Raw genomic sequence first — 23,126 nt, 5'->3', positions numbered from 1 at the left:
AAGGCAGCCACTAGGTTGTTGCCAAGTTCCGTTATCATAAGGAAAAGGATTTTGCCGGCTGGTTTGGTCTTTAACTCCTGAACGTCTGTTGGTGTGTGTGCGTGGGGTTGGGGACAGAACAGCCACCTTCTGGGACTCAGAAGATACACCTTCTCTGTGCCTGCTCCTTCCCTCTGGAACAACCTTTCCCGCAAGATCAACACAATCCTAATCCTTCCTCTCTTGAAGAGAGTGCAGAAGACCTGGTTCTTTCCATCAGCACTGAATTAGGGAGGGTTGGGATATCCACCAGCAGGCTTGATTGAGGTGGTGGTACAAACTGTTGGAATCTTGTTTTAAATTGATATCCAGAGTTGTGTTATTAGCAAACAATAGTAAAAGTTGAGATCATACATAAACAGCCCATTCATTCACTGTTTTAAAAAATTTAGATGGCAGCACCTAGCCAAACCTGGCTGATCTCAAAAACCACAGTATTGAATTCAACAGACGCGGGAGATTCAAAGGCTGTAGGCTAGACTGGGAAGTTGGAAAAAAAATCTTACAAAAAGACAACAGTCAAATATTTCTATATTGTTGCCAGCCTAGATCAGGGATCTGCAACCTTAAACACTCAAAGAGCCATTTGGACCGCTTTCCCACAGAAAAGACAACACCGGGAGCCACAAAACCCTTCCCGTGCCTGACTATTTCTTGAGTGGCCACAAAACTAGCATATGTAGTTGAATTAAAGGTTCTGCTTTCTTCTGAAACTTTTCTTTTCTTGGATTTATCCATGGTTGGCCTACTGGGGGTTGAAAAGCTCAGTAAATCGTGTGCCGGCAGGTGTCGCACGTTGGCGGTTGTGACACCTATTTTGAGTGACAGGGAGCCGCAGCAGAGGGGTGAAAGAGCCACATGAGGCTCCAGAGCCGTAGGTTGCTTATCCCTGACCTAGATGCATCCATGGAGCCATCAAGACTCAAGTTCTGTTTGAAAGAGGGTTTTCTGCATCACAAGCTAAAATATATAGCTTGAAACTTTGCAGTTAATAACTAACAAATTTAACTATTAGAAAATTGTGGAGTGAGATCATGGTGACCAGGCATAAAAATGTACCCTCTTTGTGCTTTGTCTTTAGCTATGAAAAATCTTCCCACGCTTGTGCTGTGAAAATCCCCAAGGTACAAGAACTGCATTTTGCATTTTAGCATGAATAATTTTTCATTATAATGGAGCTAAAAGCACATAAAAATTCCTTTGCCACTGAGATCATGGAAGCAGCAAAAGATAAAGTGCTATTGATAGTTAAATGAAAAGACAAATTTGGGAGAAGAGAAACAAAGCTTATAAAAATGAGGATTTTAGGTTGCTCAGCGTTCTGTATCTAGGTGACAATGGGGATTCAAAAATGGGATATTCCAAGATCACATAATTGATTAGGGAATCTAAAGGTTCTAGCTTCAGAATATTAAAACCTAGATTGCTAAGAAGCCAAAGTAAATGTCTGCATGGATGTTACTATTGTTCAGAAATGTATATTGAATGACATGTCCCCAACACTCCCTACATTATTTCTCAACCTTAGCAATTTTAATGTGCGTACTTAAGACTCCCAGGATCCTCCAGCCATGACCTATGCTATCTACCAGTTTGCACTATTCATGCTAATAGCTGTAACCACTCATTTCACTGCCATTTGAATGCTCAGGCAATTAATTTAGCCTTGGAACTATCTGATTTTCAAAGCTTGCAGCTTGTGCTAGCTCGTCTGACATCCTCCATTACTGAGATGTGATTGTCAGTAATCAACAGCTGTCTGTACCATAAGAGACCATTTCATTTAACATTATTAATCCATAATTGAATCATTCCATCACGTTATCTCTACAAACAGCATCTGTTTGAATTAAAACCACCTTCATTTGCATTTGCACTATACTGCTAGTCAATCCCTGGAGCGTCTATCTGCAATACAGCAATAAACTTAATACTATATGAAAATATTAAATTGGTAAGAGTTTAATGATGATTGATCAATGATATTATAGATCCATATCTCATGAGGTCAGAATAGGGCTGATTGCCAAGCACCCAAAATGTCACATGACTGGGGTCACATGACTGGGGGAGGGGGTTTATCAGTAATCAGAACTGGGTCATAAGTACCCTCAAGGGATCCACTGTAACTTATTTATTATTATTACTATTATTATTATTATTATTATTTATTTATTTATTTATTTATTTATTTGTCAACAAGTAACAGTATAGACATAGACATGGACACATGAAAAAAACTGGCACAAATAAAAGAATATAAATAGGCAAAACATAGCCATAAACACATAGAATGATTACATATAAATGGGGACAGTAGGACAGGGACAGTAGGCATGCTGGTGCACTTATGCACACCCCCTTAGGGACCTCTTAAGAAACATGAAAGGTCCACAGTAGACAGTTTAAGGTAAAAGGTATGGGGATTAGCGAGACTAACAACAGGATCAGGTAGAGTGTTCCAGACATTTACTACTCTATTGCAGAAGTCATATTTTCTACAATCAAGATTACAGCGAATTACATTGAGTTTGAATCTATTGATAGCCCTTGTGTTATTACGGTTGAAATTACAGTATTCATTTACAGATAGGACCAGTGGTGGGTTGCTCCCAGTTTGCACCGGTTCGCAAGAACCGGTAGTAAAAATTTGTAGCAGTTCAGAGAATCGGTAATAACATTGGCTGGCCACACCTCCGAACCGGTCCTGGACCCAGTCGCCGCTCGCTTACCCCGCCTACCTCATCAGAGGCTTTTTTTTTTTTTTTTACTTTTAAAAGCATTTTTTCTACAACCTCTTCGGCCGAAAAAATGCTTTTAAAAGTAAAAAAAAAAAAGTCTCTGATTATCGTGTGGCTCAGCTGGGAAAAAATGCCTTTAAAAGCCTCTGGCGATCCCAGCTGAGTTGCCTAATCGTCAGAAGCTTCTAAAAGCATTTTTTTCTGCAACCTCTTAAGGTTGTAGAAAAAATGCTTTTAAAAGTTAAAAAAAAAATGTTGACCACACCCACCCAGTCACATTACCCCCCACTAAGCCACGCCCACAAAACAGGCCACGCCCACAGAACCAGTAGTAAAAAAAATTAGAACCCACCCCTGGGTAGGACGTTTTGGTAAATAATCTTATGAATTAAGCATAGGTCGGAACGTAGATGGCATAGTTCAAGGCTATCCAGACCTAAAAGTTCAAGCCTGGTGCAATAGGAATTTTATTTCGAGCAGAAGATTTGAGTACTCTTCTAGTAAAATATCTCTGGACCCTCTCTAATGTATTGATGTCTGAAATACAGTGAGGGTTCCAGGCAGGTGAACAGTATTCGAGTATAGGTCTGGCAAAGGTTTTATATGCCCTAGTTTGAAGTATAGCGTTACCAGAGAGAAAACTTCATAAAATAAGATTGACAACTCTTAATGCCCTTTTTGCAATGATGTTACAGTGAGCTCTGGGATTTAAATCTTTTGAAGTGAGTACTCCTAGGTCCTTGACAGAATGTGGGACAACTTTTAGATCTTTTCCAGCCAGCAAATATTGAAATGGCTGCTTAAACCAACAGTTGTAAATTGAGAATTATCTGTATTCAAAACATTCTGAGAGATTGTGACTTAAAAAACTAATGAGGAATTGGAAATGCCTTTTGTAGCTCCCAATACTTTGCATTTACCCCCATTTTAGCACTAAAGTTACCTTATTGACGTTTGTATATATTCCTGCTTTCTTGATCTGACCCAGTTGTAGGGAGTTTCATAGTATTTTCCATTGAAAAATGAACAAACCTTCCTTGAGCTGTATTTTAAGTCCATTTTTAAAAAGTCCATTTTAAGACATGTGGACTTCAACTCCCAGCATGCTGGTTGGTGAAAAATCCGGGAATTTGAAGCAGTGGTGAAATCCTACGTGGATTACCACCAGTTTGCTGCCGGCGCATGTGTGCCGTGTGCCAAACGCACATGCATGTGCAGTGTGCAGCAAAAGCACACTGCGCATGCATGCACAATGCACATCAAATGCACGTTGCACATGCATGCAGTGCACACCAACCGCATCCAATGCGCACCAAATGCACACTGCACACGCATGCACTGTGCACTCCAAACATGCACCTCATGTGAAAAAATGTGGCTTAAAAAGGTAAGTAGAACAGGTAGGGGGAACAGCTGTGCTGCACGATTTAGATTTGCTAGAAAGCAGGATTTCCTGTTTTCCAGAGAATATAAATCACACGGCACAGCTGATCGTCGGAAATACCGGTTCAGACAAACGGGTAGCTTTTTTTTTTACTACCTGTTCAGCCGAACCGGTGCGAACCAGTAGCATTTCACTTCTGATTTGAAGTCTACTCGTCTTAAAGTAGCCAAGTTTGAGAAGCACTGCCTAGTTAGCCAAATGCTTGGTGTTACATGAAGTTGGAGCCTGAGGGAAGTGGGAAATCCTGCAGGGCTGTAGTTGGCCTAGGGCAGACCCACCTCTTTCCCCCAAGCTGTGGGCCTCTATGCAGTGGTGGGATTCAGCCAGTTCGCACCACTTCGGGAGAACCAGTTGTTAGCTTTCTGAGCAGTTTGGCAAAGTGGTTGTTGGAAGAAATCATTAGGGCACAGAACCGGTTGTTAAATTACTTGAATCCCAGCACTGCCTCTATGCCCTTTTTATCAAATTTATATGGCCGCCTATTTAATAAAAATTACTCTGGAAGGCCTTAGTGACCATTCATACTTTAATTGTCATAGGAAACTGAGCTCCCTCTAGTGGCCATTTTTCAGCAGTAGGGAGAATGTCAACTTTATGAAAGACTTTCTTCAAGACCAATATCTCCTTTTGCACACCTGTACACCTACACAAATTAAGGGAGTGTTTACTTTAAGTTGCAATTTTTCGTTGGAAGCTCCTCTAGCATCAACTGTCCTGGAGGAGACACTCATAGCCTGCTCCTCCTTGTCCAGGTGTCCTGTTTCCCATACTATATCCTGAGGCAGCCCCCTTACCTGCAGGTGGAGTACAGCCTAATGGAGCCAGTCCTTTCCATTCCCTGGAGGGTGGCAACGGGCTGCCCATTTTTCCCAGCTGCTGAAAAGTTATCTGCAGAAGGGAAAGGAAGGGTGTGTTGATGGCTCAGAGGTACCAGATCTGACAACGAGTATTCTGCATGTGGGCAGAGAGAGATGGCTACAGTACTGCAATAGCCAGATACCTCCTCAGCCTTTAAAGGTAGTCCTCACTTAGTGACCACAGTTGTTAAGTGGGAAATCACATGAACATGACAGACTTATGGCATCACTTCCCATTCATTTGTTAAGCAAGTCACCACAGCCCCCTAAGCCAGGGATGGGCAACTGTGGCCCTTTTACAACCTATGGACTTCAACTCCCAGAATTCCTGAGCCAGCTTGGCTGTCTCAGGAATTCTGGGAGTTGAAGTCCACAGGTTGTAAAAGGGCCACAGTTGCCCACCCCTGCCGTAAGCAAAATAGCATGTGATCACAATGGACTTATAGAACCACCTCACTTCTGCTGGAGTCATTAAGCAAATCGCTGTGGGATATTAAGCAAGACATCACATGACTATACAAATATTCAAAGACATTTCAAGACATCACATGACTGCAACTTGAAATTTTTATACTGGCTTCTTGATTGTCTCTGCTTGTTGCAAGCCAGATACAGGGCAGTGAATTTCCAATTGGCATCTTTTCCTCCCACTTTGAAGATTAGATGAAAACACATCACCAGGAGTGCGAGGAAAAGCCTTTAACTTGTTTCAAGATTCACACAATATGTGGAAATATAAACTTCACACTACTGAAAATAGAATAGAACAGAATTCTTTATTGGCCAAGTGTGATTGGACACACAAGGAATTTGTCTTAGGTGTATATGCTCTCAGTGTACATAAGGAGAATAAAATACATTCATCAAGAATAAAAAGATACAACACTTAGTGATAGTCAAGGTTACTAATAAGCTATCAAATCATACTAGGAAACAAATAAAAACAATATAATTGAAAGATACAAGTCACATGGTTATAGTAATAAGTGGGAAGAAATAGATACTAGTAAGGAAGAGAAGAATAATAGTAATACAATCTTAGTAAATTATTTGACAGTGTTGTGGGAATTAGTTGTTAAGCAGAGTGATGGCATTCGGGAAAAAACTGTCCTTGTGTCTACTTGTTTTGGTGTACAGTGACCTGTAGCGTCGGTTTGAGGGTAGAAGTTGAAATAATTTATGATCAGGATGTGAGGGGTCTATAGATATTTTCACAGCCCTCTTTTTGACTCGTGCACTATACAGATCCTCAATGGAAGGCAGGTTGTTGGTAGCAATTATTTTTTTCTGCAGTTCTAATTATCCGTTGAAGTCTGTGTTTGTCTTGTTTGGTTTCAGAGCCAAATGAGACAGTTATGGAGGTGCAGATGACAGACTCAATAATTCCTCTGTAGAACTGAACCAGCAATCAATCTTTGGGCAGTTTGAGCTTTCTGAGTTTGTGCAAAAAGAACATTCTTTGTTGAGCTTTTTTGATGATGTTTTTGATGTTAGGTGTCTGTTATGTATGTATCTATTTTGTGCGGGGAAATTCAAATGCCCTGTGAATTGTGATTGGTTAATGGTTGCCCCTGAAAAGTATATAAAGAGGGCTATTGCCTGTGTTCCTTTGCTGAAGTCTCACCCTGAATTAAAGAGCTGTTGTCACTAGCCTGCTTGTGCCTCTCGTTATTCCCGTGCTACAACAGTGTCCATTTTAAGTGTTGAGATATGATAGAACCTAGAAACTTGAAGGACTCTACTGTTGATACTGTGTTGTCTAGTATTGTAAGAGGTGGTAGTATAGGAGGTTTTCTTCTAAAATATTCTAAAAATGAATGTAATATATAGCCATTGCTGAGAGGAAAACTCTGTATCGTATCCATTTCGTATCCCACATGTTAATCCAACATAGTTATTTTGCTCATGATATGAAAAATAGGTCTACTAGAACCACGGTGGCACAGTGGTTAGAGTGCAGTACTGCAGGCTACTACTGCTGATCACCAGCTGCCAGCACTTTGGCAGATCGAATCTCATCAGGCTCAAGATTGACTCAGCCTTCCAAGGTAGGTAAAGTGACGACCCAGATTGTTGGGGGCAATATGCTGACTCTGTAAACTGCTTAGAGAGGACTAAAAAGCACTGTGAAGCAGTATATAAGTCTAAGTGCTATTGCTACTAATCACTGAAATTGGGTGGCTAATAAATTTAAATAATAATCAAGATTCAATTTAGTTTATCTAGCTTTATTCTGTCCTGCAGATGCTCTTAATATATCTATGAATATTGCTCTCAAATTAACAGAGACCTTACCTAACAGAGTATCAATGTCTCCTATACATTACCTTCAGAAATTAAATAGATTGTACAATGAGCTTTTTTTCTAATCATCTCCATGAAAGAATACCTGTGCTTTAAACCAGCGGTTCCCAACCTATCTGGCTCTGCGGACTGGTGGCAGGAAATGGGAAGAGGGGATGGTTTAGCATACATGTTAAGGATATTGTTGTGTCACCACCAGAGTCATGGTTCATAAAGCAGAGTACCATCAGAAGTTTTTTACCCATGGAAACGATTTTGAGAGTAATTGTGAATAACATGCAGACAAACTGGTTTTATAGTATTTTACTTTGAGGGTAAAGTGAAATCATAGTCCTTTAACAATCCAAGTCTTAGCCATATAAAGTGCAATATAAAATCAATCCAGGGATATAAAATCTCCTTACCAGTTTGTAGAAAAATACAAGGTTGTAGAAAACCTTACCAGTTTGTAGAAAAATACAAGGGATATTCAGGAACAATATTAAAAACAGTTCAATAAATATCAGGAAACAGTAATAAATAAACAACAACAACAACAACAACAATAATAATAATAATAATAATAATAATAATAATAATAATAATAATAATAATAATAATAATAATTTTATTTCTATACTATAGGACTCAGGGCGGTGTACAGCCAATTTAAAAACACAAGACACAACAATGATTAAAAATTAAAATAATTAAATAGATTTGGCCGATTTAAAACCCCAAAAATTTAAAATACCCCAATTTAAAATTATTATGTTGATAGCCCGGCCTGGCGGAACAACAGGGTCTTCAATGCGCAGCGAAACACCCGGAGGTTGGAGATCTTACGTATTTCCGGGGGCAGTTCATTCCACAGGGCTGGGGCTCCCACAGAGAAGGCCCTCCCCCTGGGCGTCGCCAGCCGACATAACTTGGCTGATGGCACCCTGAGGAGACCCTCTCTGTGGGAGCGGACTGGTCGGTGGGAGGCTATTGGTGGCAGAAGACGGTCTCGAAGGTACCCGGGTCCTATGCCATGGAGCGCTTTAAAGGTGGTAACCAACACCTTGAATCGCACCCGGAAGACCACTGGGAGCCAGTGCAGCTCACGCAGGAGGGGTGTCACGCGGGCACAACGAGTTGCGCCCATAACCACCCGCGCGGCCGCATTCTGGACCAGTTGGAGCCTCCGAGTGCTCTTCAAGGGGAGCCCCATGTAGAGAGCATTACAATAGTCCAGCCGGGAGGTGACAAGGGCATGAGTGACCGTGCGCAAGGCGTCCCGGTCCAGAAAGGGCTGCAACTGGCGGATCAGGCGAATCTGATAAAAGGCCCCCCTGGCCACGGCCGTCATATGCTCTTCTAAAGACAGCCGTGCGTCCAGGAGGACACCCAGATTGCGAGCCCTCTCTGTGGGGGGCAAAGATTCAGCATGATCAAACAATGACCATTTAGAGAGATCAAAAATAGTTACAGCATAGTAGCAGGTAAAAATATGGTGTAGTGTCAACACTAACCACAATTTAGCTCTCCTTAAATACATTGGCTACAGAGCTCATCCAATTAGCATGCAGAATGACTCAGCAATGTTCTTAAAAGCTACATAATACAATTTCATATTACAAACATACAATGTTGGCTTATATATTTCCTGGCCAACTAGTTAGGCAAAGACCATTTCCTAACAATACACGCATGCCGCTTGTGCAAATGCAGCTTTGCACACTTGCACTCACGCACTGCTTGCTCGTACCAGTTCCCAGAAGCAAGCCGTGGACTGGGGGTTGGGGACCTGTGCTTTAAACTACATAAACTAAATTGAGCTTTTTCAACTGCATGATATATGAATACTACCATAGAGAGCTTTTCAATTAAAGCTATCAGAATCCTAGACATTACTCATCCTCGCTTGGGGTTATACTGCAAAAGATCTGGATAGCACCAGATTACAGAACACCCAACAACATTTCCACACAGCAACATCAAAGTGTTTTATTGGTTAATAATTCATCACTTCCCACATTCCTTTCCTTGGCCAAGATGGTGCACAGTCTACATACTAATCCAAGAAAGGAAGTCAAAGAGGATAAAAAGGGATAAAATAATATTTTGTGATCAATTATGTAAGAAGCAAATTGTCCTGGGGAGACACAGGGGGGGCAATTTGCACGACGTCTTGTATAGCCTCAAGTCCTATCCTCAGAAGGGCTGAAATTGGCAGAGCTGTTTCCCATTTTGAGGTGAGATACACAAAACCTGATGGGCTTAAGCTTTAAAAACGAAGAGAAAAAAACCCCCGTCTGTCCCCACCCTATCGCAGAAAGAAAATTTCAACCACACCAATATATCAGAGGTGGTATTCAACAGGTTCTGACCAGTTCCGGAGAACCGGTAGCGGAAATTTTGAGTAGTTCGGAGAACCAGTAAATACCACCTCTGATTAGCCCCGCCCCCATCTATTCTCTGCCTCCTGAGTCCCAGCTGATCGGAAAGAAATGGGGATTTTGCAGTAACCTTCCCCTGGAGTGGGGAGGGAATGGAGATTTTACAGTATCCTTCCCCTGCCATGCCCATCAAGCCACACCCACCAAGTCATGCCCTGCCCACCAAGCCACGCCCACAGAACCAGTAGTAAAAAATTTTGAATCCCACCATTGCAGTATATAGGATCAAGCTGTGTCCATTCTAACTTTTGCCTTACCAAAGGCAGCCCTTCCCTCTCCCTCAAATGATTAAGGACCAATTTTGTGTTCATGTTGCTAATTAATCTTAGTTACCGTACTTCATCAGCCTGCATTTTTCCTCCCGTGATCGTCCAAAGTCCTTTAATTTCTGTCCACATGTTTATTATATAAACATTTAAACATACCTCTGGGTGTTTACTGCTAAACAACAAACCTTTAAAATATTTCTACTCTGAAGGGAAATTAGAAAAAGCTGCAAGATATCTATTTAGTGCTTACAAATAACCATAACACAGTTCATGCTATTATATTTATTAAACTTCTATGCCAACCATCTCACTAAGACAACTCTTAGTGTTGAGATATAAATACTGCAAACTACAGTTAGCCCCCATTTACCATAATTGACCCCAAAATTTATGTTGCTGTGCAAGGCAGTTGCTAAGTGAATTTTGCCCCATTTCACGACCTTTTTGCCACAATTGTGAAGCAAATCACTGCAGTTGTTAAGTGAATCATGGGATCGTTGAATGAATCTGGCTTCTCCCACTGACTTTGCTTGTCAGAAGCTGGCTGGAAAGTTTACAAATGGTAATCACATGAACTGAGACAGTGCAACTGTCATAAATAAATGCCAATTGCCAAATATCTGAATTTTGACCATGTGACCTAGTGGCGGGTTTCAAAATTTTTTACTACCGGTTCTGTGGGTGTGGCTTGGTGGGCATGTCTTTGTGGGCGTGACAGGGTAAGGATACTGTAAAATCTCCATTCCCATCCCACTCCAGGGGAAGGTTACTGCAAAATCCCTATTTCCTCCCGATCAGCTGGGACTTGGGAGGCAGAGAATAGATGGGGGCGGGGCTAGTCAGAATTTTTACTACCGGTTCTCCAAACTACTCAAAATTTCCACTACCGGTTCTCCAGAACTGGTCAGAACCTGCTGAAACCCACCTCTGATGTCACCATGGGGATGCTGTAACAGTCGTATGTGTGAAAGCTGATCATATGCCACTTTTTTCAGTGCCACTGTAAGTTCGAATGGTCACTAAACAAATAGTCGTTAAGTCAAGGACTACCTGTAACTCACAAAAGCAATGTTCTTCATTAACATAGTGTACATGTGGATGGGTGGGACATAATTATGACAATGCATTCTCTTTTAATATATAATTTAAAACTCACAATGCTTTTTAAGGTGTTGTGGGTATGTGTACATGTAAAAAATGTAAATATGCAACTTTCCTTACCAAGCTGCAGCTGAACCTCAAGAAATACCATTATTTATACCAGGGTATAAGTTTATACCAGGGTATAAATATGGTATCAATACTATATTTATTCCAAAATATGTGTCATTTCTATCTCTGACAGAAGATGAACTCTGGGTATTTATTCAGAACAATGTCTCCTCAACATGCTCTCCTCCTCTTGGAAATTGTTACAGGGTACACTTGTTACAGGATATGCTCTTGAGCATACACAGAGTGCTAAAAGAGTACTGTGCAATGTAATTAAGTGGCAGAAGTTTCCATTAAAAAGAAAAATATTCGTACTGTAATGGTCTTGACTGCAAATATTCAGTTAGTTATCGGTGAATGCTAACAGATGTTCATTATATTTACATTTTTTAAAAAAATACATGGAACAGAAAAGCCTCTCTTTTTCCCAAGCTATTTCTTGGAGGGAGAGAGAGAGAGAGAGGAAAATTTTATTGCCAGAGATTCGTTCCATTAATAACATGCCTGGTGAGATACAGACCCAGATGAAAAAAACTTCTCCACATCTTCCTTCATTTGCTCTGTCAAAAATTGGCTCATGGCTGCAAAGAAATGATGCATTCTCCAATACGTGCAAATGGGTGCCTTTATTCTTGTTGTAAAGAGTCGTTCTTCGCATGGACTGAAACACAGCTGAAAACAAAACCTCGTATTTATTTAAAACAAGTTAAAATACCATTAACCGCATGATCGATTGATTGATTAATAAATAATGCGGAGCGTAAAGTAAATGAAGACTACATTGCTAAACATACGTACTAAGAAGAAGCCGAACTGAAATAAACTGGCTCATTTGACACATGGTTACACTAGCCTACGACTCGCTTAACCACAGTTTACTAAATAGATGACAACAGTCTGAGATCACTGAGCAGGCGCGCGAGAAGGGTGGTGACGTCATACCGCCGAGCGTTTTTGGTTTTTTTTTATTCGCACGCGGAAGGCGTGGCCTGGATCGAAAGAGGCCGCCGCCGTCGCCATCTCCGCTGAATGGTCCAAGAAAAAGGTGGGCGGGGGAAAGGCGAACACGATGGGGGCGTGGCTACGTCCCTCTCACGCTTCGGAGGCGTCTGGTCGACACGCCTCTTAATCGTTTGCTCCGCCCCTTCCTTCTCCTTTCAGGCCCAGGCCACGTGAGAATCAAAGCTGCCGCGGGCGCAATTGGGGAAGCCGAGCGGCTTTTGTTCCCGTTCATGCTGGCTCTCTCTTCGGGTAAGGGGGCTGCTTTTCTCCCTCGTCTCCCTTTTCCTTTTTGCCTTCTCCCAGCGAGCTGCGAGACCCTGGTGAGAGGCGAACCCAGATCTAGAGTGGGGAGAACAGACGTCCCGGAGGGGGGAATCAGGGGAAAAAATGATTGATGGGCGCGCGAGGATGGTCTGCGACGCCCCCTTTAATAGGGTAATAATATTGCCAGTAGAGGTAGTCCTCGACTTGCGACCACAATGGAGCCCCAGATTTCTGTTGCTAAGTGAGACATGGGTTAAGTGAGCTTTGCCCCATTTTACGTCCTTCCTTGCCCCGGTTGTTAAGTGAGTCGCTGCAGTTGGATAAGTTAGTAACCTGGTTGTTAAGTGAATCTGGCTTCCCCGTTGACTTTGTTTGTCAGAAGGTCGCAAGATGTGACCCCAGGGTGCTGCAACCGTCGTAAATATGCAACCGGTTGCCAGGCGTCTGAATTTTGATCGCGGAGATACGGCAAAGGTCGTAATCGTGAAAAGCAGTCATAAGCCACGTTTTTCAGCGCTGTTGTAACAGTAACAGAGTTGGAAGGGACCTTGGAGGTCATCTAGTCCAACCCCCTGCTCATGCAGGAGACCTGTACTAGGGATTCAAACCACCGAATTGCCGACCTTTTTGATCGATAAGCTCAGTGTCTTAGCCACTGAGTCACTTAGTCAGGTGAACAGTCACTAAACAAATTGTTGTAAGTCGCAGGTGGGGCAGCTCCTGGCTCTCCTCCTCTAAACTGGATGTTACCCTCTAAGGACTTTAATCCCCTAATGTTTAAGGGGGGGGTCTATTTGGGTTATTTACCTGTCCCCTCTCCTTGAACACATGGTCTTAGGGGTTGGGGACCCTTTAGTCCTCTTGCAACTGACCGGTGCAGCTCTTCTCTCTGTGGTTGACTTGCAGTAACCATTGTCTCCCCCTAATAATAATTCAACAACACCTCGCTATCCCGGGTTCTTGAGAAGGAATTGATAAATGGATAAAATGCCAAATCCAGTCTAAACATTTGGCTGACTTTGCAGCCAAAGCATAATAATAATAATAATTTCTTTTTCACAGCATCAGATTCAACAAAGGGAATTACATGCTTCTTTCTCTCAGAGCTTTTCTGAAAGCAGCCAGGAGCCATAGCAGAAGTGAAAAATTGGCCTGGCTGCCGAAGAAGACACCTCACCGTCAGACCGGTGTTCTCAGCTTCCTGAATAAGGGCGCCTTGCCTTTGACTGGCCTCCGGTACCACCAATCTGGCATCTCCAGCTTTCGCCTTCCAGCAGCTTTGCATGTTTGCCGTCTGACATCCTTCTGCGCTGCCTCTGAGATGGCAGAACAGCGGTACTGTGTGGACTACGCCAAGCGAGGCACTGCTGGCTGCAAAAAGTGCAAAGAGAAGATTCTCAAAGGGATGGTGCGCATTGGGAAAGTGGTGCCCAATCCCTTCACTGAATCCGGTGGGGACATGAAGGAGTGGTATCATGTCAAGTGCATATTTGAGAAACTGGAAAGAGCTCGGGCCACGACGAAGAAGATTGAAGATATCACAGACCTGGAAGGCTGGGAGGAACTGCAGGAGGCTGAAAAGGAAATGATTAATCAGCACATCTCAGGTGAGATGGGCATCACGGAAATTGTAGTGGTAGTTGCAATTATAAAAAAATCTCTTTGAGTTGACCTCCCTTCCTGGTGATTGAATGAAATCCATATTGCTTTTTATTTATTGTAATAATATGGAAGTGATTTTTCTTTGCTTTCATGCGTGATTTTTTTTTTTTTTTACTTTCCAGTCTAGGAAAAGTCTGGAATTTTCTATTGATTTCCCAAGCAAATACTAATTAGATCTGGCCTCTTTATTATGCATTTATTTTTGAGATTAAAGACTGACAAGGTACTGTCAGGAGTGTTGGTGACATTTGTATAAATTACTAGACAACCTATTGGATCATCGTTTCAAAAATATTTCCTTATCAGATTCTTCAATGTGTTCAACAGTGGCAGATCTTCTAATGGAAGGGTCTCCAACCTTGACAACTTTACGGCTTGTGGTAAACTCCCAGTATTCCACAAGTCGTAAAGTTGCCAAGGTTGGAGACCCCTGTTAATGTGCTAAAAAAGTTCTTTAAAATTCAGGGATATTCAGAGATGTATTTGCCTTGAAAGTAGCCCATGTTGAACTGTATACCACAGTCAAACATCAGCAGTTCACCACAGAAAATGCTTTATGACATTTTATATTATAAAATGTTTTATAGTAAATTGTGAGTCATTATTTTATAAAATTTGCCAAATTTCAATTCCCCAGGACTCACAGGTCCCAGATTTTGGATGTATTTTGTAAATTAACCCATTTGAAGTACCTTGGCTGAAAAAGTTTTGCTCTAAGATGCACTGTTTTGCCCAGTTAAAGGTTACAGACATGAGAGTAGTATAAGTAGTATATGGAAGATGGATAGTATTTCAAACATTGTGTTGCTCTCACAACATTTCTACCTGGTAGGACATTGTTTATACCAAGCTTAATTGTCTCTCTGTCAAAGCAAGATTATAAAATGAGATAGTTAAATGATAACTAGGGTTAGGATAAATTACTGAAAAGTTATTGAGGGGGAAATATGCATTTGGAGTTTTTTTAAAAATAAATACACGCTATCTTAAAACAGTTTTGCCAAAGGATAGCATATAAATATTTCACCGGATTAAATTAGGAAGGGGGTGCAATTGTGGTCACCATTCTTAGCAAATGTTTTGTTAAATTGGGTGTATATTTACATTCAATCAATATAACAGTATCCCAAAGTTTGATTCCAAAAATATGAACTGATCTTCTATTACTTTTGCCAATAGACATTTGCTGCTAAGTAACAAATTTGTCTCAAATTTATCTTGTAGTACTGTAGACCAGGGGTGTCAAACTTGTGGCGTCACATCATCACATGACATATTGTGACTTCCCCCCCCCGGTTAAATTGGGGGTGGGGGTGGCCAGTGCGTGACGCATCCGGCCCGTTGGCCACGAGTTTGACACCCCTGCTGTAAACTTTTATTAATGTCCTAAGACTAAACATATTGAAGGTTGGATAGTTCCAAATAAAGTGAAGTTTCCTGAGTATCTACTTGCATGTTCTCAGTGGAAATATAGAATAAATTCTGGACATTTTGAGTCAAATTGTATGACTAATTCTGTTAAACTACACAATAGGACAGTTTTGGAAAAGGGCAATGTGAATTATCAGAAGTTTGAAAACTGCCTGATAAAAGAGCATCTTTAGCCTTGAAAAAAGAAGTGGGTAACTGTTAGAACTTTCAAACATCTATATCAGTAATGGCTAACCTTTTTCTCATTGTGTGCTGAAAGCACGCACATGCGAGACAGCACGTGAGTGTGCCAACACCCATAATGCAATGTGCCCCCCCATGTATGTGCAGTGACCCGCACACACACTCCCCCGTGCACCCCCCCATGCATGCACGCGTGACACCACCAGCAGGCCCCCCATTTTGGGCCTAGTAAGCCTCCCTGCAGCCTCCTGTGCCCAAAAACGGACCGGGGGGAGACACACCACCACCCCGCACGCTCCCCCCTGGCCCCCACGCATGTGCGCACATCTCCCACATGCGCCCCCCACACATGCATCCCAAAAATCAGGTGGCCGGCAGGAGGCGCATGCCTGGTGGAGCTGAGCTGGGCAACAGCTCGTGTGCCCGTAGAGAGGGCTCTGCGTTCCAGCTGTGGCACACATGCCATAGGTTCGCCATCCCGGATCTGTATTGTTCAGGACACAGAATAACGAATAATCCCCTCTCTGTTCACAGACCTTTCTTCCAAACCTGCAAACACCCCAAAGAAAAAAGCTGTTGTCCAGGCAAAGATTTCTCCTAGTGGACAAATAACATCACCCAAGAAAACGCCTCTGGTTTCTTCAAATCCTTCACCACGGAAATTTTCAGGTTTTACAGGTTGGTGAGAACTTTTACTTTCTTGCAGCATATTGCTGACGTTTCATTTTGACTTAAGGTAGCAGTGCAAGCAAAAATAATAATAATAAGCTATGTCCCTGCTAGGTTCAGCAACTTATTACCAGTTTTTAATTTCTGAAGAAGGAAGTAGATGAAGCACAACTGTTTCAAATTTCAATTAATGCTAACTAGAAATGATATCTAATTGAAATTCAGAGGCATGTTTGGTATTAAGAAAGCCACTGGCTCTGGTTGAAAAACTACTGGGCAAGATAAAACAAATGGTACCTGCTCATGATAACTAGGCACAGTGTGTCCTGCAAGCATACAAACTTTATGAAGTTGGGAAAAGTAAAGGCCATTCTTGTCCCAAAGTTCAGGATGAGATTGGAGAGTGAAAATTAAGGTGTTACAATTCTGTGTTTAGAATTGTAATCAAAAGGCAAAATGTATCTCTGCTCTCAGAAGTTTTTGTTTTTTTTTAAACTACACGACCACAATTGAGCCCAGAATTTATGTTGCTAAGTGAGGAATTTATTAAGTGAGTTTTGCCCTCTTTGCCCTATGGCTTTTCTTGCCATTTTTGTTCAATGAATCATTGCAGTTGTTAAATGAATAACACGGTTGTTAAGTGAATGTGGCTTCCCCATTCACTCTGCTTGACAGAAGGTCGCAAAAGGGGACCGCATGACCATGGGACACTGCAGTTGTCATAAATAGGAGCCAATTGTTAAGCATCTGAATGTAAATCACATGACCATGGGGATGCTGCAATGGTCATAAGTGTGAAAAATGGTCATAAGTCACTTTTTTCAGTGCCGTTGTAACTTTGAACGGTCACTAAATGAACTGTTGTAAGTAAAGGATCACCTGTGTTATGCTCTCATGAAATGCTCAACCATGCTTGCACTAACCACAGATCCTTGCTTCCCTAGTGATCTAGTGACTGTTTGGTCTGCAGACTGAGGGCTATTTCAGTTTGCTAAAGAGTGGCCATCCTTGACAGCATCCCAGCCATTTTTATTGTGGCCAGCTAGCTGCTCCCTCTTGACTTCTGTTTAAAAAAGGTGGGAGCCTCCATTAGCATACACACAATTTGACTTTGCTTGAATGCAGCAGGAGGGCAAAGAGCCAGAGTCAGATTCTCGGAAACTGCCTCAAACTGAAAATAAATCCTTTTTCCAGCACCAGAGGATGTGTTTTTTTTTAGCAACATCTATTGAACTGGATAGATTTACCAGAATTTCAGCAACTGAACTGTTACCACTGAAAATGCATTCATCTCTTTAAAGATTAGGGTGGAGCCTTTTGTAATTTCTAATGGGTCTTTGAACTAGTAAGAATGTGGGTCTTCATTGTCAACAAATATGTTTGCAGATATGTATAAAATTAGAATCAGCCCTTTGAGGTGAAAGCAACAGCCTCTTCTCTTTTTCCTCCAAAAAGTTTAGCTTCCTATTCTATGCTCTCTGCCAAAAGAGAAAGTTAAAATCAAATGAATTTTCTCTTCTGGATGAAATGCAACAGTCAATCTCTGCCGTTCCATCTTTCCTTCTAGCACATAGTTTTGATAAACCTTACTTCTATTCTTGTTCATCTAATTATTTTATCAGATGTGTGGCATATAGGAGTGTCATCCTACAAGCATTAAGAGAGCCAATTGGGTGCAGCGGTTAAGCTGTTGGCCTAGAAATCAGGAGATTGTGAATTCTAGGCCTCCGTTAAGTATGAAACCCAACTGAGTCATTTGAAGTGAGTCGATTTCTGTCAGCCTAACCCACCTGATGTGCTTTCGAACTGCTAGGTTGGCAGAAGCTGGGACAAGTAACGGGAACTCACTCCATTACATGGCACTAGGGCTTCAAACCACTGAACTGCCGACCTTCTGCCAACCTAGCAGTTCGAAAGCACGTAAAAAATACAAGTAGAAAAATAGGGACCATTTTGGTGGGAAGGTAACAGCGCTCCGTGCACCTTTGGCATTTAGTCATGCCGGCCACATGACCACAGAAACGTCTTCGGATAGCGCTGGCTCTTCGGTTTAGAAACAGAGATGAGCACCACTCCTAAAGCCGGAAACAACTAGCATGCATGTGCGGGGGAACCTTTACCAACCTGACAAATTGTTGTTATTGTGGGAAAAATAAGAGGAAGAAAATTAGGTATGTTTTGCTGCCTTGAGTTGATCAATTACGTATAAAATAAACATATGGAAATAGTAGATGAATAAAATTAGGACATTTCTGTTTGCCCTCAAACTCTTTGTCTGTTCAGCAAAGTCGGGCACTTCTGAAGAAACAGCCAGCTCTGGCTCTTCTCACAAGCCCAGTCTGTCCACTGAGAAGAGTGATCCAAAACACAAAGACTGTTTGCTGCGGGAATTCAGAAAGCTGTGTGCAATGGTGGCTGACGAATCCAGTTATAATGTAAAAACTCAGATAATTCAGAACTTCTTACAGAAGGGAACCAGTGGAGGTACAATTTCTTTCTCTTTGTTTTTACTGGTGGTTCTGGGTAGAAACAAATCTGGGATAAACATAATATTTATTATAATTTAATGCCAATTTATTGTGTGTACATATAATTATAATTAGGACAAGAGTGGCAGCATCTCATTGATAAAAGCACTGAAATAGCACAATGCTAAAAAAGGCACAAGAGCACCTAAGCAGACGGTGACTTGGGGAGGGAGGTGTCCATTATCCTTAATGGTTAGCGTTATTCTTCTCATCTAATGCAGCCTAGAGCAGAGGTGGTGGAGGCTAAGTCAGCTGCCGGTCTGAAAAACAGTAACCCTGTTTTTGCTGATCTATTGCAAACATCTGTACCTCTTCCAGATGGCTTTCGAGGTGATCTCTACCTAACCATCAAGCTACTCTTGCCTGGAGTCATTAAAAGTGTTTACAACTTGAATGACAAGCAGATCGTGAAGCTCTTCAGTAGGATATTCAGCTGCAGCCAGGAAGACATGGTCCGAGACCTTGAAAAGGTGAGCAGAAAGGAGTCAGATTTTTAGTGGACAGTATCCCTCTACACAGCATACCTCTTTCCCTAAGAGGTTGAGCACCACATGTTCATAAATCTTTTTTTAAAAAAAGTTTTTAAGGCAAACAAACATTTAACACATCATTTCTTCCATGTGATATTTCGGTGTTATCTCCAAAAAATTTCTTTTCTACTCTTATCTCCTCTATCTTTGTACTCACCTAATCCATTACAGAAATTTTAGCTAATATAATATTCTAGTTACAACATTTTTTTTCAAACTCGTTTAAAACTTATATCTTTTTTCTAACCAGTAATAAAATTGATTCCATTTCTTAAAATATTCTGAGTTTTCTCTTTCTTTTATCATCATAGTTAATCTATTCATTTCTGCACAATCTAATTTTTTTTTAATTACTTCTCCCTCCGATGGTATATTCTCTGCTTTCCAGTTTTGTGCATAAACAATCCTTGTCGCTGTTATTACATATACAATCAGGTATATATTTTCTTTACTGATTTTCTTTGGTAAGATACCAAATCGGAACAGTTCTGGTTTAAAATCGATATGTCGTTGTATCATTTCCTCCAACCATAGCTTAATTTTATTCCAATAGTTCTTTGCTTCAGGGCATGTCCACCACATATGGTAATATGAGCCTGGTAACTGGTGACATTTCCAACATTTGGCTGATTTATCTTTAAACATAAGTTCATAAGTCTTGACGGTCAAGAAGTGAGTCACCTGACCAGATCCAAGTTTACCACCTTTTTTTGCAATCATTGTTAGGGAAATGCTGTAGTTGTTAACGCAAACCCAATATTTCCTATGGGACAGTTTTTGCCAGAAACCAGAAGAAAACATGGTTTTCGGCAAAATAGTAAGTCAAGAACTACCTATAAGTACAATTTACTGGCAATTTATATAGATCACAGGTTGCAGATCACAGGTTGAACTTCCCTATTAGTTTGCACTTTGATGGGCTGATGTCAAAAGATTCCTAAGGCTTTTCTGATTGCAATTAATTTAAATTAATTGTCATTTATAATTGCAATTGATTACAGGTACAAGCCAAACACTCCTCTGCCCTTAGTAGCTGTTTCCTTTTGTATCTTAAATCAGGGTGACGTTTCGGAAACGGTGCGGATCTTCTTTGAGCCAAGCAGGTCTTGCCCTCCGGCTGCCAAGAGCCTTTTGACAATCCAGGAAGTAGATGAGTTATTGACGCAGCTATCCAAACTTTCCAAAGAAGAGGAGCAGCAGAATCTACTGCAAGAAGTTGCATCGAGGTAGAAAAAAGAAATGTTTATGAATTTTGAAGTGGGGTTGGGGGCCAGATTGCTTAATGCTTCCAAAGCCTAGCAGGTTCTGCTCCTATTCCCTGCAGGGAAGTCCTATTTGGGGTGGTAGCATAAAGATACACCAAAGATACAGAAAACTAGAGGCCCAGCTTCTTAGCTGTGTGTTCACTTAGGCATTTTTGCATTTGTATCCCTCTTTATTTTCAGGTGCACCGCTAATGACCTGAAGTGCATCATTCGACTGATTAAACACGACTTGAAAATGAATGCTGGCGCAAAGCACGTGTAAGCTGAGATCATGTTGAGGAGAATGTCAGAAATCTAAAAGCAGAACATGTTAGCGGTATTAGTAAGGAGATGAGATAATTATATCTACTAATTAGTTCCAAGACCCCTTGAACTCCAATTGTCAGTCACTATGGAAGAAAAGTTCCTTTCAGGTATGGTCCAGCGACTTCCCAGACTCCATGGTGACCATGCAAAGCTTTTGTTATTAAAAGAGTGATTATTACTTTTCTTTAAAGGACAAGGGTACTAAAACGGGGTGACTTGAAGGTGCCTTGAGGGGATGGCTCTCACTCAAGTAGTCCCTCTCATAAAGATTCCGTTGCTCTACCATAAACTGTCACTCCAACTAAACATTCACCTTAATAACATTTCCAGAGGCTGTTCAACTAAACTCCCCATCAGCCCTTGTCAACATCGCTAATAACTGGAAAGTAAATTCAATATATTTAGAGAGATGCAACTTGGAGAAATTTGTCTTCACCAAACTGGTTGAAACTAGAAGCAGTCATTGTCTTTAAGTTTGTTGGTATAGCTGTTCTTTAGATTCAGATCCTGCCCTTCCTCCTAAGCCCATACAGCAAGTCCTCCTATTTTTTCTCCCCACAATAGCATCCCTTTGGGATAGGAAGAAAATTACTGGCCCAAGGTCACTTTATGAGTTTCCATGGGCGGGGATGGACTTGACCTTGAGGTTCCCCAATCCTTTTCCAGCTATACCAGTGGTGAACTCCTCCGCCTGTCGCCACTGGTTTGTTGCCCGCGCATGCGCAGTGCGTGCCAGACGTGTGGTGTGTGCCAGATGCATGCTGCATGCATGTGCAGTGCTCATCAAACGCGCGCTTTGCACAGAAAAAGCTGTTTGAAGGTAAATAGAACAGCAAGGGGGGGAACAGCTGTGCTGCGTTATTTATTTATTTATTTATTTATTTATTTATTTATTGGTTCGATTTATATGCCGCCCTTCTCTGGAGACTCAGGGCGGCTTACAATGTGTTAAGCAATAGCCTTCATACTTTTGTATTTACCTGCTTCGTAGGGCTTTCGGGGCCCCCCCAAGCGGTGTTCTTTTATATAGAAAGTCAGCTTATTGCCCCCACAAACCGGGTCCTCATTTTACCTACCTCGAAAGGATGGAAGGCTGAGTCAACCTTGAGCCTGGTGAGATTTGAACTCGCAGTAATTGCAGGCAGCTGGCAGCTAAGTGCTATTTAACAGCACTTTAGTCCGCTGCGCCACCAAGGCTTTCCTGCTTTCTAGCAAATATAAATTGCGCAGTACAGCTGATTGTCGGAAATACCGGTAGCTTTTTTTACTATCAGTTCGCCCAAACCGGTGCGAACTGGTAGAATTTCACCACTGAGCTATACCCACACTCACCCCTTTCTAAAAATAATCATCATCCTGCTCTTTTCCTACCCAGACTTGATGCATTGGACCCCAATGCTTATGATGCTTTCAAAGCATCCCGTAACCTCCATGATGTGGTGGAGCGAGTGCTGAAGAACCAGCAAGAATCTCAGCCAGGCATGAAGAAAATTCTTAGTGTCCAGGCAGCCCTGATGACCCCGGTTCAGCCCATGCTGGTAAGGAACAGCTGGGGTCTGCAGAGATGTGGTTTTTCTCAGTTGCAGCCGCAGGCTCTGGAACAACCTCTTTTTTTTTTAATTAAAAGTTTTTTATTTTTTAAACAAACATTCCTTCCATGTGACATCTTGGTGTTGTCTCCAGTCGTTCTTCTTTTTGTTATTTCTTCTGTCTTCATTCTCATCCAATCAATTACAACAATTCTGATTATAGCATTTTTATACATAACTATTAATTTACTTATTTGTATCTCTTTTCTAACCAATAGTTGGTTAGAGTTGATTCCATATCTTAAAGTATTCTGAATCTTCTCTTTCTTTAATCATCATAGTCAATCTATTCATTTCTGCACAATCTAAATTTTTTTTAATTATTTCTCCTTCCAAAGGTATTTTCTCTGCTTTCCAATGGAACAACCTCTTTGTCTGTCTGTGTCATCCTGTTACGTTCAGTCTTTATTG

At 41.5% G+C, this 23,126-nt stretch overlaps 1 protein-coding gene across 1 annotated transcript in view; it reads left to right on the top strand.

Moving 5' to 3' along the window:
* Nucleotides 1-12,464: 12,464 nt before the first annotated feature.
* The window catches only part of LIG3 (DNA ligase 3), a 36,062-nt gene continuing 25,400 nt past the window's right edge, over nt 12,465-23,126 (top strand). The window contains exons 1-8 of the mRNA XM_070946147.1: nt 12,465-12,537; nt 13,657-14,159; nt 16,363-16,506; nt 18,781-18,981; nt 19,344-19,495; nt 20,615-20,781; nt 21,001-21,078; nt 22,502-22,664. Coding sequence (XP_070802248.1) covers nt 13,874-14,159; nt 16,363-16,506; nt 18,781-18,981; nt 19,344-19,495; nt 20,615-20,781; nt 21,001-21,078; nt 22,502-22,664 — 1,191 coding nt within the window. The 5' untranslated portion in view covers nt 12,465-12,537; nt 13,657-13,873. The remainder of the gene's footprint in view (nt 12,538-13,656; nt 14,160-16,362; nt 16,507-18,780; nt 18,982-19,343; nt 19,496-20,614; nt 20,782-21,000; nt 21,079-22,501; nt 22,665-23,126) is intronic.

The sequence above is a fragment of the Pituophis catenifer genome, unplaced genomic scaffold (assembly GCF_029215685.1).
Source record: "Pituophis catenifer annectens isolate HBS135680 unplaced genomic scaffold, rPitCat1.0.hap2 SCAF_1, whole genome shotgun sequence".
Taxonomy (NCBI): Eukaryota; Metazoa; Chordata; class Lepidosauria; order Squamata; family Colubridae; genus Pituophis; species Pituophis catenifer.
Note: the sequence above shows the minus strand (reverse complement) of the source record. Positions and strands in the feature narration are given on the sequence as shown.